We start from the raw sequence: 14,543 nt of genomic DNA on the forward strand, positions 1-14,543 counted from the left end.
ATTTTGCAGCTACTCTTAAGAAGAAAAGCAGTTTGAAAAATATTCTGTTCAAAAGCAGTATTTCAGCACCAAAATATTTGTACGGGGATATAATAACATGGTGATTTGAAGAAATTCGTACATTTGTTATTTTCAAAGGTTAGGTTATCTTTCCCAAAATTTAATGTATCGCGTTGTAGTAATTTTTATTAAAATCTAACTTATTTTATATAATTAACATAATTAAAAAGAAGGTTTCGTAATGTAAATTCTTCTTTCCAATTATTAGGATCCTACGATTGAATGCTTCTATAGTGTTTAATATTATTTATTTTTATTTTGTAAAACTTTTGTTTGTGTATTTACTTCATTTATTGAATTTTTCTAGATTATTTCTATGAAGTGTCTCATGCGTGTTATCTACATTAATTAACGTTAAATACTTTAAAATATGCTTAGTTATTAAATATCCCCAATTTATGCAATGGTTTTTATTTAAAATTTGAGAAATTTGGAATTTGATGAAAAAATTAATTAAATTTAATTAATTGTTGATTTTATTTCAGGAAAACAATCAGTTATCAAATAACTTTTTATTATTTTAACCCAAGCAAACTCTTGTGGGTTTTCAAGAAATCAATCACGTGGCCGGTCAGGCCTCGTCTCCAAGTGGCAGTTTCAGCAAGTATCCTGCGTCGACGGGCAGAGTCACTCCGGTAATAACAGACGCGTGATCGCTCAACAGGAAACATATTGCCTTCGCAATTTCGATGGGTTCTATATTATAAAAAAGAACAAAGTTATAGAATCCTTGGAGAATTTAACCCGCACTTGAAAACTTGTACGTGATCCTACCAAAAGCGACATAAATATCAAGTGTGTCAATACTGTATAATGTTTAATGAGAGCTTGTCGCGAAGTAAAAAGAGGGAGTGGAAGAAGGGGTTGAAAAACTTCATCAAAATTTTATATTTCCTCCACTTAAAGGGGCTCCAAAGTTCGGTGGCTAAAAAATAAGAAAATTGAGCATGCTTTTCCTCCCCCCCCCCCAACCCCTCACTCGGCCTTGGCAGAGGCGGGCAGAGTTAACCGTAAATTTCGCACTTTACTGACTTTACACACATTTGGCCACCGAATTTTGGAGCCCCTTTAAGCGCCGCCGAGTGAGGCGTTTTAGAACGTATGTCTACGGGAGATAAAATGGAAGAGATAAAATTGCGGCAGACCATGGACTACATATAACGTCGCTAGTACTAATCAAACTAGTAGGTCATGTAGTCAATTGTAAGACTAGCTCTTAGTAAATATTTTAACGGGCGCAAAGGTAAAGTTGACACACTTTTGGGTCTTACGTTACTTTTGATCCTACGTCTACACATTTTGAAGCACTGGCTTCACTGCTTTTAATAATTTCTACTATGGAATTTTTAAGCAAGTTGGGAAAATTTCAGAATATATTTTGGTTTTCATTTGCGGTTCACAAATAACGTAACGCGTTACTAAATATTACAGGAGGGAGGGTTGGAAAGCCCTTTAAAAGGTATACATCGCGTATCATATTTCTATACCCTAACCTAAATTATCAATTAATCTAATTTAAAAAAAAAGTATTTCTTTTTTATTTATAATAACATGATTAATTATTTAATTTAAAACGGTAATTGGATTAATAGACCTATTTTTAATGTATTTTAAGGTGCAAATATAATTTAGTGGGATTAGAACATTAGCTACATAATTGAGGGCCATTAAATATTATTTATGACGCAAGTGACCTTGTCTATGTAACAATAACCATAGCTCAAGGCTCATTAGTCCTCGTGACATGGGTGAACGTTGTCTCACACATGTGAAATAGTCTATATTCATGGGCTTAAAAGTAGTAGTTTAGATGATAGAATCCGATAGTACAAATAAAAGGAAATTAAATTCATAAACAATCTCGTAAATATTTCTTAAGCAAATTCGTTCAAGGGTTGTAACGATATCTTCCGATTGGTTTTGATGAAATTGTCAATTGATCTTAACGACCTAATAAGGAACGATATACAGACCAATGACGACGGGTATTGGTAGCTCGCTCAACATTCGATTCATGAGATCTTGATTTAACCTTAATCCGTTGACCATTTGCGTATTGACGACTCCAGGAGCGACTGCATTCACTCGAATCTATAAATGAAATGCCAGGCCAATAAAGAGTCCATTATAAATACAATTTTAACCCAAGTTGTTCGATCGATAACTATGATAAAACTACTCCTTCCAAAGCTTTTGACTTTATTTAGCGCGTGTGAGAAATATCATCAAAGCTTTCGGATAAAGAAAAGGCTGCGCAAATATCCGAATTTTAAGAAAAGTCGAAAAATACCCTGTCCTTCAATTTCTTTAATACTTATATATCCTCAGATTATAAAATGTCGATCTAAGTTTCAAAACTTTCAATATCTCTAATAATAATGTCTTAAAATTTAAAAAAATGAGTAAATTAGTACCACGAAATGTCGATGTCGACTGAAACTTAGAAGGGAAATATATAGTAAATAATCCTTTAAAATAAGAAGTACGTGGACTGTCAAATTGCAATTTGACCGAACTTGCGATAGCTCTTACATCCTGGTTTCTTAATTACCCATTTTAATTTGGCAGTCCATGTGATTTTTTAAATATTCATTTATCTTTTAACCGAAGACATTCAAGATTGGAATAAATGCCAGTCACCTTATGCTTCGCCAGATCATGAGCCATAGATTTGGTTAAGTTAGAAGTGCCGGCTTTTAAGGCAGAGTACACCGAAGCGGTTTTCGCTGGAGCCAAAGCGGCAACGCTGGATACGTTGACAATAGCGCCACCTGTGCCACGATCAATCATTGATTGGGCAGCAACCTAAAGACATAAACAAATGTACAGAATCAAACTTTAATAAGATACCTCTTGATAATATGCATTTTAGAAAATTTTAATTTTATGTAGTGCCGTGTTAATATACACTAAGAACCAATTTTAAACCTGAAAGTGACAGATTATGCTCCTTTGAGGGCCTTTATATAAATTTTCTTAATTATGATGAGGAAATTTTGGGGTCTTAGGCGCCATATTAGGCCCCGGTCACACTTAACGTAATTTCAATTTCCGAAATATTTTACTAAAACAATTAGTTAATCATGTTTGCTATACAAACATCATTAGTATTTGACGCAATTTAGAATTTAAGTCGCGGTTTTTTCACAAGTAATTTAATTCCCCGCGTTGTCGTTTTGAAAGTTAATTATGAGCGAACTGACTTGGCCAAGCTGCTTTTATCGATTTCTCACACTGGTTTTGAAAATTAGTTCTCGAAATGAAGTGATGTTTGTGGTAATTCACAATTGCCACAAAACATTCTCCATTGGAAACTGGAAAAGATTTAGCAATATGTAACTTACTTGGGAAACAAAAAATGTGGACTTTAGGTTTACATCAGTGAGACTAAATGTAAATAAAAAGTATTACAAATTAATATTTTTAAAAGGAAGCGGAATCGTTTGAAAAAATAGGGCCATATTTCACTTAACTCATCCCCTTCCATCACGTGATTTAGGATTATCTTCTCACTTCCGAAAACACATGATTTCGAATGCCAACCTTCAAAATTCAAATTATTCGGTTGCTCTTTAAGACCTAGTTTGACCCCTGTTCCTCGAAAAATGATTGAAGCATTTATTATACTTCTACGAAATCCGATTTAGTAAAAATAGGGGAATAACGAAGTGGTAAGGAACAAACAAAGTTGAACCCATTTTCGATAGAGGGATGAGTTTAAGTGAAACTAGACTCTTCATTATCCTTATCTATCCTATACGTATGATTATGGAACTAAATGCTGATTCACATTTTCTTACATGTTAAAATTTTTTTCGGTGACATCCAGAACAGATTCAGAAATGGAAATTCCGACATTATTCACTAATAGGTCAATAGGTCCGACTGTCGCCAGAGCAGACTTTCCTAATTCCCACTGACTCAGATCAACGTGCAGCAGACTAATACCTGGCAGCTGCGGAAAGAAATATTACATTATAGTACTTCAAGGTAGAGTTGTATTTTGCTGGTGAAGTGTACAGTCTGTCTGAAAAATGTGTTCGTCCTATAATTTAAAAATTTAAATTGATATAATTAATTTTCTAGAAATGCTAGTAACAAAGTTCTTAGCTTGCTGAAAATAACAGAAAAAGCATTACAATACACATATTTTGACATAAGGTAAAGTATAGGTTTTGACCTATTTTCGTATAAACTTTCCAAAATGTGGAATAGTAACTTTTTTGCCGCTTAGAAATTTGATTTGATGTTTAATTGTGATTTTCATATTCCTCTGGGTTGATTTAAATAGGAAAAGTGTTTGAATTTTCAAATTTCGACCAATAGTTTACGAGCTACGACCTTTTAAATATTAGGAGAGAATACGCATTTAACTAATTGGCACAGTACGCAAAACTAACATATCAAGAAATCGGTGAATAAAAGTGCGACGCCGAAAAACCTTCCGTAACGTATAAAAATAAACGTCATGAATTTAGATAACTATAAATGTTAAAAGTCATAAAGGTAAACAAATAAAAACCCACAAGACGATTGATATTTATCGATACACGCGCTGTTTCTCCCCTAATAACTACGAATATTAAAGGTGTGAAATTTGTGAATAATGAACAGTTAAGGCGGGCTTATAAAAAGGAGCGAGAAAATGCAAAGAAGCTTGCGCGTGAAGCCAAAAGCTGATAGACGCTATCAGAAAAAGCTTCCGGAATCGGCCTCTATTCAGTAGTCTCCTGCCGAGCGCGTTGCTCAACTTGACATGATCCTGTGGTTTGTGGCTCCTCTCGGATTCCAGAAAAAATGGTGAAGAAAATGTAACAGGCGATTTTTATTTATCATAGAAAGGCTTGCCATATTATTGGTTGTTAATGACGATAACGTGACTTAAAGCTAGAGCAGTAACCCTAGAAAAACGAGCGAGAATATCAAATGGAATTTGATACCGCCAGTGTCGGAATTTGGCGCAAGCTGTTTGCTACAGCAAGTAGGCAATCGGCTCTAGCCTCTTTGTAAACGCATACGCGATAGCCGACGCCGATGAAATATTTTCAGTTTCGTGTAAAAGCTTCCGGATTTTGTAAGAACTTTCTTACTAGCATTTCTAGAAAATAAATTATCCCAATTTAAATTTTTAAATTATAGGACAAACAAACTTTTCAGACAGACTGTACATGGAAGCTTCAATAAGGATGTATGGAATGATATACATCCGTCTTCATACCTCAGCAAGCAGTTCGTCCAGAAATTGCTGGTTGTTGCAAACTGCGATGACATGGGCTCCCAGCTTATGCAGTAGCCTGGCAGTTTCTCGTCCAATACCTGGCCAAAATTAGACGCAGTTTATTCAGTTAATTTTAATTAGGAATATTTTTACGGCAACTATGAGGAAGATGGTGCTACGCAGCACTAGGGACAGAGTGTCAGAATTTATAGCCCGGTGTACCTAGTAACAGAGACCATACCACCGGAGGCCTATCATCATAGTGCCCTACGCCAGCGTCCACCTAGCCCGGACAGGTGACAAATCCAGCATGGGTAGCAGAACCCAACTACTGATGGTCGCACCTTTGACGCAAGCCACTCAACCCAGCAGAAGGTGCAGCAATGGGTGGACCAATCCCCACTTCGCACACAGCAGTGGGATTTAGAATGGATGCTATAGCAACTCCAGCCGACACCCCACCTATGGAGGCAGGGAGTCAAGCCCTTTGGAGAGAGCTCCTAAAGGGGAACGACGAGCACACAGCAGTCCAAGTTACCCGGCACAGCTGGCACCAATGATCCCGGTGTGGTTCCAAAAGGCCGGGAAACAGGACCGCTGTGCACGCATATGGAGGCCCGCCGCCCCACAGCAGGCTACCCAATCCGCCAAGGCGGCCAGTTTGCACGGACCATCTCCGTTAGCCTGCGCCGAAGCACAGTATCCAGCCCAAACCTGACCGAAGTCGGAGGTGGAGATAGGACCATTTGATCAGAGCTAACATCTCCCAGTGCGCCACCGCCCTTATGGGTTACAAGAGCCGGACCCCGACTCCCCGGTAAAGCCAGCAGTTATTGCACACCCTAACCCATTTAGGGCCACGCAGCACTAGGGAGCTTTACCGCTTCTATTTTATAAATTCGCTCGTGTTAATTAATTATAAGGCAGAAGTGAAAAAGCCCCCTAGTGTTGTGTAGCGCCATCTTCATCATTATCAATGTAAAAATCTTCCTCGTTAAAAAAATATTTATTTAACACAAAAAGAAACCTTATTTCATGGTGAAAATATAAAACAATTATTCACGTCGCTTAAAAGCTAAAACCTCGTAACGTTATCAAAACACATACGCATTGTAAAGGTAATGTTCTACCGCGTCAGCGTGAGTATTTAGAGCTCACTTTTCCCTTCTCCTGAAAAACGCGCTGAATTGTATAGGATACTTTTCGATGCTGCCCGAAACGGGGGAATCCGTGACTCGTCAACTTAACGCGAGGACAATCGGGACGGATCCTCGAATTGAAACTCTATTTTTGCCACTGATTAGAAAATCAACCACTCGCCCGATTTTACTTTTGAGACCAGATTTAAATTCCTTGCATTACGGAGCATCTCCTTTGGTATACACTTTTTACTAATTAATTAGTTAACGACGTCAAAAAATGAAGTATTTGAAACATCGAAAATTACGAAGGGAGTGGGAGGCGTTTGGTAGCCGGCTAGCGGCCGCGTATTTCTCCGTCTCTTCGGGCACGGGTTTAAAAGGTAGGCACCATTGACGAAGGTGATAATCAAGAGTTCGAATCCTACCTTTATGAAAAAAAAAATAGTAAGGTTGTTTTACTATTTTGCGATAGTACTAACCTTTAAAAATTATATTTCTTTCAAACACATTTGAAAATATGTATTTTTTTAGAAAACATATTTGATATAGTTTTGACCTCAACTTCGACACCGTGCAGTACAATTACGAAAATTGACGGTTACTGCGCCCTCTACTTGGGGTTTCGGAATTATTTTTTTTACGTTGGTATTATTCTTAAAAATTTTATTTATTTCTTTAAAACACATTTGAGAGTAGTATTGTATTTTCTTAGATTTTTAGTGTGTGTTTTGTATTTTTTTAGTTTTGACCTCGACTTGACAATGCGCGAACAAAATTAGGTTTTGGGGTTAATGTGCCATCTACTGAATGGTTTCGGAATCAATTTTTTCTTTTATAAATCATGTTGGGATTGTTTTTGTTTCAGACTGTTAGTCAAGAAAATGGCTGTTAATATTTGGAGAGAACAAATCATAAACTTCTTGATAATGTTTCTTAACTTCAATATTTTTGCAACTCTTGTAAAGCACCACTTCTCATAACAAAAACAGTTCTTTGAACTGAAAAAAAAAACAGTTTAGAGCTCGTTATAGGTGCAGCCTTTAAGGGACATTTACTATTTTTATTGTTGATTAATTTGTCAAATTCATTGAAAGTATTAAAAATTATTCCCGTGAACAACAGAATTACGTTATTCAGCCTTTCACAGTCCACTGCTCCTCCAAAATTTTTTAAAAAATTTTGCCCACATTAAACATAAACATTTTAAAATTTATTATTATAGTTATTTTATTTTTGTTGCAGATTACTGCAATAAATAAATAATACATAATAAAAATAATAAATTTTAAAAATTTTATGTTTAATGTGGGGAAAATTGAATCAAAGATTTTGTTTTAAAAATTGGAGGAGCAGTGGACTGTGATTTGAAAGGCTGAATGACGTCATTCTGTTGTTCACAGGAATATTTTTAATACTTTCAATGAATTTGACATATTAATCAACAATAAAAATAATATATGTCCCTTTAAGGCTGCACCTATAACCAGCTCTAAACTGTTTTTTTTTTCATTTCGAAGAACTGTTTTTGTTAAAATAGTTAGTTTAGGGAGCTTTGGCTCGCGTGGCCTGAAAGGCTTGCCACCACCCTCCTACGCATTCTAACCCAGCCACCTGATTATAGTCATTGTAAGTCGCTAGATGACTTGGGTCTAAGGTGGTGCCTTGGGTAATAGCATAAGTGGATCATTCTCTCAAAGTAGACAAAACGCTCTGCTACCTATGACTAGAGTCTTTGTCACGGTCGGTCTGGCAGCCCTTTACAACTGACCTATACTGTGTATCACATCAACTTCACTCTGAATTGATACTACCTCTCTTATGGTACGTTTAACGTCTGAACCATGTCTCGAGGGCCCGAGAGAGAGAAATTTTGGGGGTTGGCTCCTTGAATTCCCCCCCCCCCAACCTGTAACATATTTGTTCAAGGTCAGTTTAAGATCCAAGGGTAAAGTTTTGTTAAATAAACGCCCCTTTAGTTGCCGTCTTGACCACTCGGTGGCACCTCCGCCGAAATATTTTCAAAAATTTTCTCTTGAGTTTGCTCGCTATACAAGCTCTGACGTCACGAAACCCAGACTAAGATACCCGACCGAGACCCGGAATTTGTGAACTTACGATAGATAGAATGACCCACTTATGGTAATAGCCTTGATGATGATGATGATTATTATTATTATTATAAAAGTTTGTTAAAGCGAATCAGTAACATAAATTTTACAAAAACTTATAATTCGACAAATTAAAAAAAACACACAAACAAACATATTCGAATTAAAGCGCTTACAAAACTAAAAACAAACTGACGAGGTACGTGGTTCTTTATCATAAGTCATCAATCTAGAAATTAACTCTCAAGTTGGTGGCGGATTGGTTAGCACTTTCGCCTCGCAGCAAGAGGAGTCGGGTTCGATCCCAGCCTGTGGCACTGGGTGAAAGCTCGGAACAACTCCTTCTGCGTTGAGTTTGCAAGTTCTCTACCCGCTGGTTTGAGGGGTTTTTCCCCGAGCTCTTCGGATCCCCCTTCCATAAAAACTTGTTGAGGTTAACGGTAACAGTTAGTGTAGGGAGCTGTTGGCTCGCGTGGCACCACCCTCCTACGCATTGTAACCCGGTCACCTGAATTAATGGCTTCAAAAGTCGCTTGATGACTTAGGACTAAGGTGGTGCCTTGGGTATTAGCCTAGCTGATTATTATTATTATACATGGCAGACGATCTTTCCCTTTATGTAAGCAGATATTAAATTAAATGATTTTGTTTAAGATTGACGTGGCAATAACAAACCTTTTAATATAAGTGTTCCTTATAAATATTTTTGATTTGGTTAATTAATATGTCTATTCTACTAAAACGATGACCGTACGAAAAAAAATCACAAAATGACATTTACGAATGGTTTGCGCATTCGCCTCTCAGCAAAAGGAGCCGGGTTCGATTCCAACTTGTGGTACTGGATGAAACCTCGGTATCACTCTTTCCGCGTAGAGTTTGCAAGTTTTCTCTTCACTGGTTAAAGGTGTTTTAGCCCGAGTTCTTCGGTTTCCTCTTTCCATAAAAACTGGTAGAGGTTAACGGTTATATTTAGTTTAGGGAGCTGTTGGTTCGCGTGGCATTTAGGGTATGCTACCACCCTCTTACGCATTGTAACCCAACCTCCTGTTTAAAGGCATAATATGTCGCAAGATGACTTGGTCCTAAGGCGGTGCCTTGGGTATTAACCTAGCTGATTATTATTATTATTACGGCCATAACTCTTGAAAAATCGGTGCCATATAAATTATAAATGATCTTTACCAATACTATCCAAATACAACCTGTGGTCAGCCAGTTTTTATGGACCATTTCTATTCAAATCTACTTTAACTCAATTCATTGTGTCTGAATATAACTAATTATGTTTCAAATTTGACATGAAAAATTAAAGTACGAATTTTCAAAGAACGGCTTACCTCTTGTAGCACCGGTAACCACCACTCGTTTTCCTTCGAAATTAAACTCCATCTTTTTCTCAATTCAAGGCAGCGTGCGCTTGTACCGGATTGCGAGTGATATGTGGGCTTGCAATCAACAACAATCTGTATGTTGGCGTTGAATACCCTTACATTCTCACCCTGACTTACAAACAAGTGCGACTGATATATACTTCTATAATATTCGTTGGAAGAGCTGACAACTACATACATTACTAGGAGAATAATAAATTGCAAATAAGTTTTTTTTTCTGTTTCTCTACAGTTAAAATAAACAAATCTTAATTGTTTGACAGCTACTAAGTTAGATTTAGAAAAAATTAATACTAAATAAACGTTATTTTCTTATTTTGGAGTGAATAAAAAATTCATCATCATCAAATAGTCAGAAAATAATTAAAATATCCCCTTTTCCTAAATAAATATGGTCGGTTTCATAAAGTTAATGTCGAATCCAATAATTCAATGTAAGGTCTATTTTAAGTTGGATAATGGTCGGCATACCGACCATAAATAGTCCCAAAAAAGGATTTACGTTTTAGTGTCGAAAAACGTTTCGACGTTTTTAGGTCGGCATTTGGTCGTCGACTATAAACCATTGAATTGGGAATAATACTGCTAGAATTAAAATTACCATTCCAGTTGCCATGGTTACGCGGGACCTAATCTGATAAGACTGTACGAAATTCATCTTTATAATTAGGCGGTAGTGCCATCTATATTTTGTAAAGTTATATGGCTAAAAATAAATAATTATTAGCTAACTCACCGTAACTTGAGTTAAAAAGAATCGTGTTGACAGAATAAAATTATTTTTAAACAACTTCAAAGGTTTGTTTGTTACGAGAAATCATAGATTTAAATTTCGCATCAGATTCGCGAAAAAATGCAATTGCAATAGTTGCCACCAATAGAGACAGATGCCCCCACGGTAGAACGATAAAGTTGATAAAGTCTCCTTATGGAACGAAATTGGTCCCGCGCCAGCCAGATTAAGTTGTACCGCTATTTATTCCCAACTAAATGCTATAAACCGACTTTTCGACCGTACCCCGACTCTAAACCAAAGACTATATATAAATAGATTGGCGTGTTCAATGCCTCAACATGCATACGATAGCAGACGCTGGCCAAAATTTTCCCCGCGCTTCAGAGTGCTACTAGTGGTGCCTCTAACAGCTGGTCAAAGGCTTCTCCCGGGTTTCGAAAGTGTTAACAGGCTTTTTGTATGGAGACGCCTGTCTAGTAAGCGAAGCGTTTATAGTCTTTGATCTAAACCGACTTCATGTGTTACAGGGGTTTGCGATTTACGATATTATTTCAAAATATTAATTACTGATTTTTATTGATATTGATTAATTATACTCTAAATAGATTAAAAAATTTAAAATGTATTAATAAATAGGCCTATTGATACGAGCACAAACGTTTTTCAAAAGCTTCATAGTTTAAAAAATTCAAAAGCACGCGCCAGTTAATACTTTCGCAGCGCCATCTCCGGGCTAGCAGCATGTTAGAAGTTTATTGGCGAACTCTATTTCTATTAAAAATTAATGGAAAAATCATTGAAATCTTGAGAAATACATTAAATCTAAACTAACAAAGTAAGTTTTTCAATAATATATCAATATAAATAATATCTATATCAATTAATTATAGCTTTGTGAACAATGTTTTGCATGAGCTGTTAGGACTTGGCAATTACAAGGTCGTGTGTTTTATAAATAACATATAAAATAGACTACAACATCAAAAGATAATGATATTTGTTAAAAGTATTTGAATTGTAAATGTTTTTACGTATTAAAATCTAGAAGCTTAATTAAAATGTTTCTTTTCTATATCACTACTATATTAATTCTATGTACTTCGCCAAAAGATTTTTAGACTTGTATATTGTTTGGATTAGTTCTATTAATATAAATAGCTCATTTTTATTGAAAATTATTATCGATTCAATCTCAGCTAAATTACTGTTAAGGCATCAAATTGGTATTAAGTGGGATTTCCGAAGTGTGATTTAATTTGACGTCGGCACAACGTCGTTTCACAGTCGGAATTGTATGTATATGAAGTTAGCCCAACGTCGTTTCCGAGTCGGAAATATGCCTTTTTGAAGTCGGCTCATAGTCATTTCTGAGTCGGCCCATAGTCATTTCTGAGTCGGCCCATAGACATTTCTGAGTCGGCAAATAGTCATTTCTGAGTCGGCCCATAGTCATTTCTGAGTCGGCCCATAGTCATTTCTGAGTCGGCAAATAGTCATTTCTGAGTCGGCCCATAGTCATTTCTGAGTCGGCAAATAGTCATTTCTGAGTCGGCCCATAGTCATTTCTGAGTCGGCAAATAGTCATTTCTGAGTCGACCCATAGTCATTTCTGAGTCGGCCCATAGTACTTTCTGAGTCGGCTCATAATCCTTTCTGAGTCGGCCCATAGTCATTTCTGAGTCGGCCCATAGTCATTTCTGAGTCGGCCCATAGTCATTTCTGAGTCGGCAAATAGTCATTTCTGAGTCGGCAAATAGTCATTTCTGAGTCGGCAAATAGTCATTTCTGAGTCGGCCCCTAGTCATTTCTGAGTCGGCCCATAGTCATTTCTGAGTCGGCCCATAGTCCTTTCTGAGTCGTCAAATAGTCATTTCTGAGTCGGCCCATAGTCCTTTCTGAGTCGGCCCATAGTCCTTTCTGAGTCGGCCCATAGTCCTTTCTGAGTCGGCCCATAGTCATTTCTGAGTCGGCCCATAGTCATTTCTGAGTCGGCAAATAGTCATTTCTGAGTCGGCCCATAGTCATTTCTGAGTCGGCAAATAGTCATTTCTGAGTCGGCAAATAGTCATTTCTGAGTCGACCCATAGTCATTTCTGAGTCGGCCCATAGTACTTTCTGAGTCGGCTCATAATCCTTTCTGAGTCGGCCCATAGTCATTTCTGAGTCGACCCATAGTCATTTCTGAGTCGGCCCATAGTACTTTCTGAGTCGGCTCATAATCCTTTCTGAGTCGGCCCATAGTCATTTCTGAGTCGGCCCATAGTCATTTCTGAGTCGGCCCATAGTCATTTCTGAGTCGGCAAATAGTCATTTCTGAGTCGGCAAATAGTCATTTCTGAGTCGGCAAATAGTCATTTCTGAGTCGGCCCATAGTCATTTCTGAGTCGGCCCATAGTCCTTTCTGAGTCGTCAAATAGTCATTTCTGAGTCGGCCCATAGTCCTTTCTGAGTCGGCCCATAGTCCTTTCTGAGTCGGCCCATAGTCCTTTCTGAGTCGGCCCATAGTCATTTCTGAGTCGGCCCATAGTCATTTCTGAGTCGTCAAATAGTCATTTCTGAGTCGGCAAATAGTCATTTCTGAGTCGGCCCATAGTCCTTTCTGAGTCGGCCCATAGTCATTTCTGAGTCGGCCCATAGTCATCTCTGAGTCGGCCCATAGTCATTTCTGAGTCGGCCCATAGTCATTTCTGAGTCGGCTATAGTCATTTCTGAGTCGGCCCATAGTCATTTCTGAGTCGGCCCATAGTCATTTCTGAGTCGGCCCATAGTCATTTCTGAGTCGTCAAATAGTCATTTCTGAGTCGGCAAATAGTCATTTCTGAGTCGGCCCCTAGTCATTTCTGAGTCGGCCCATAGTCATTTCTGAGTCGGCCCATAGTCCTTTCTGAGTCGTCAAATAGTCATTTCTGAGTCGGCAAATAGTCATTTCTGAGTCGGCCCATAGTCATTTCTGAGTCAGCAAATAGTCATTTCTGAGTCGGCCCATAGTCATTTCTGAGTCGGCAAATAGTCATTTCTGAGTCGGCCCATAGTCATTTCTGAGTCGGCCCATAGTCATTTCTGAGTCGGCCCATAGTCATTTCTGAGTCGGCCCATAGTCATTTCTGAGTCGGCAAATAGTCATTTCTGAGTCGGCAAATAGTCATTTCTGAGTCGGCAAATAGTCATTTCTGAGTCGGCCCCTAGTCATTTCTGAGTCGGCCCATAGTCATTTCTGAGTCGGCCCATAGTCCTTTCTGAGTCGTCAAATAGTCATTTCTGAGTCGGCCCATAGTCCTTTCTGAGTCGGCCCATAGTCCTTTCTGAGTCGGCCCATAGTCATTTCTGAGTCGGCCCATAGTCATTTCTGAGTCGTCAAATAGTCATTTCTGAGTCGGCAAATAGTCATTTCTGAGTCGGCCCATAGTCCTTTCTGAGTCGGCCCATAGTCATTTCTGAGTCGGCCCATATTCATTTCTGAGTCGGCCCATAGTCATTTCTGAGTCGGCCCATAGTCATTTCTGAGTCGGCTATAGTCATTTCTGAGTCGGCCTCTAGTCATTTCTGAGTCGGCCCATAGTCATTTCTGAGTCGGCCCATAGTCATTTCTGAGTCGGCCCATAGTCATTTCTGAGTCGTCAAATAGTCATTTCTGAGTCGGCAAATAGTCATTTCTGAGTCGGCCCCTAGTCATTTCTGAGTCGGCCCATAGTCATTTCTGAGTCGGCCCATAGTCCTTTCTGAGTCGTCAAATAGTCATTTCTGAGTCGGCAAATAGTCATTTCTGAGTCGGCCCATAGTCATTTCTGAGTCAGCAAATAGTCATTTCTGAGTCGGCCCATAGTCATTTCTGAGTCGGCAAATAGTCATTTCTGAGTCGGCCCATAGTCATTTCTGAGTCGGCCC

General features: G+C 38.1%; 2 protein-coding genes across 4 annotated transcripts in view; one reads left to right on the forward strand and one right to left on the reverse strand.

Moving 5' to 3' along the window:
• LOC149949112 (uncharacterized) overlaps positions 1–14,543 on the forward strand; it is a 300,220-nt gene that overhangs the window by 12,210 nt on the left and 273,467 nt on the right. The window lies entirely within an intron of this gene.
• Positions 607–9,920, reverse strand: LOC149949113 (L-xylulose reductase-like). The gene is made up of 7 exons (XM_090169049.1): positions 9,869–9,920; positions 5,279–5,376; positions 3,861–4,015; positions 3,405–3,447; positions 2,701–2,865; positions 2,034–2,151; positions 607–756 (listed from the first exon to the last, which is right to left on the reverse strand). The coding sequence occupies exons 1-7, from the start codon at positions 9,918–9,920 to the stop codon at positions 632–634; spliced, it is 756 nt and encodes a 251-aa protein (XP_090025175.1). The 3' UTR covers positions 607–631.

Source organism: Leiobunum rupestre, chromosome 3, assembly GCF_980474605.1.
Source record: "Leiobunum rupestre chromosome 3, qqLeiRupe1.1.hap1, whole genome shotgun sequence".
Taxonomy (NCBI): Eukaryota; Metazoa; Arthropoda; class Arachnida; order Opiliones; family Sclerosomatidae; genus Leiobunum; species Leiobunum rupestre.

What these genes read in the sequence shown, in the direction of transcription:
- LOC149949113 (XM_090169049.1), bottom strand. Translation starts at nt 9,920, where the DNA reads ATGGAGTTTAATTTCGAAGGAAAACGAGTGGTGGTTACCGGTGCTACA. An exon ending in ACCGAAAAAAATTTTAACAT is followed by an intron (nt 3,448 to 3,860) that starts GTAAGAAAATGT and finishes ATTTACATTTAG; the next exon opens with TCTCACTGATGTAAACCTAA. An exon ending in ACCAATACCCGTCGTCATTG is followed by an intron (nt 757 to 2,033) that starts GTCTGTATATCG and finishes TTTATAATATAG; the next exon opens with AACCCATCGAAATTGCGAAG.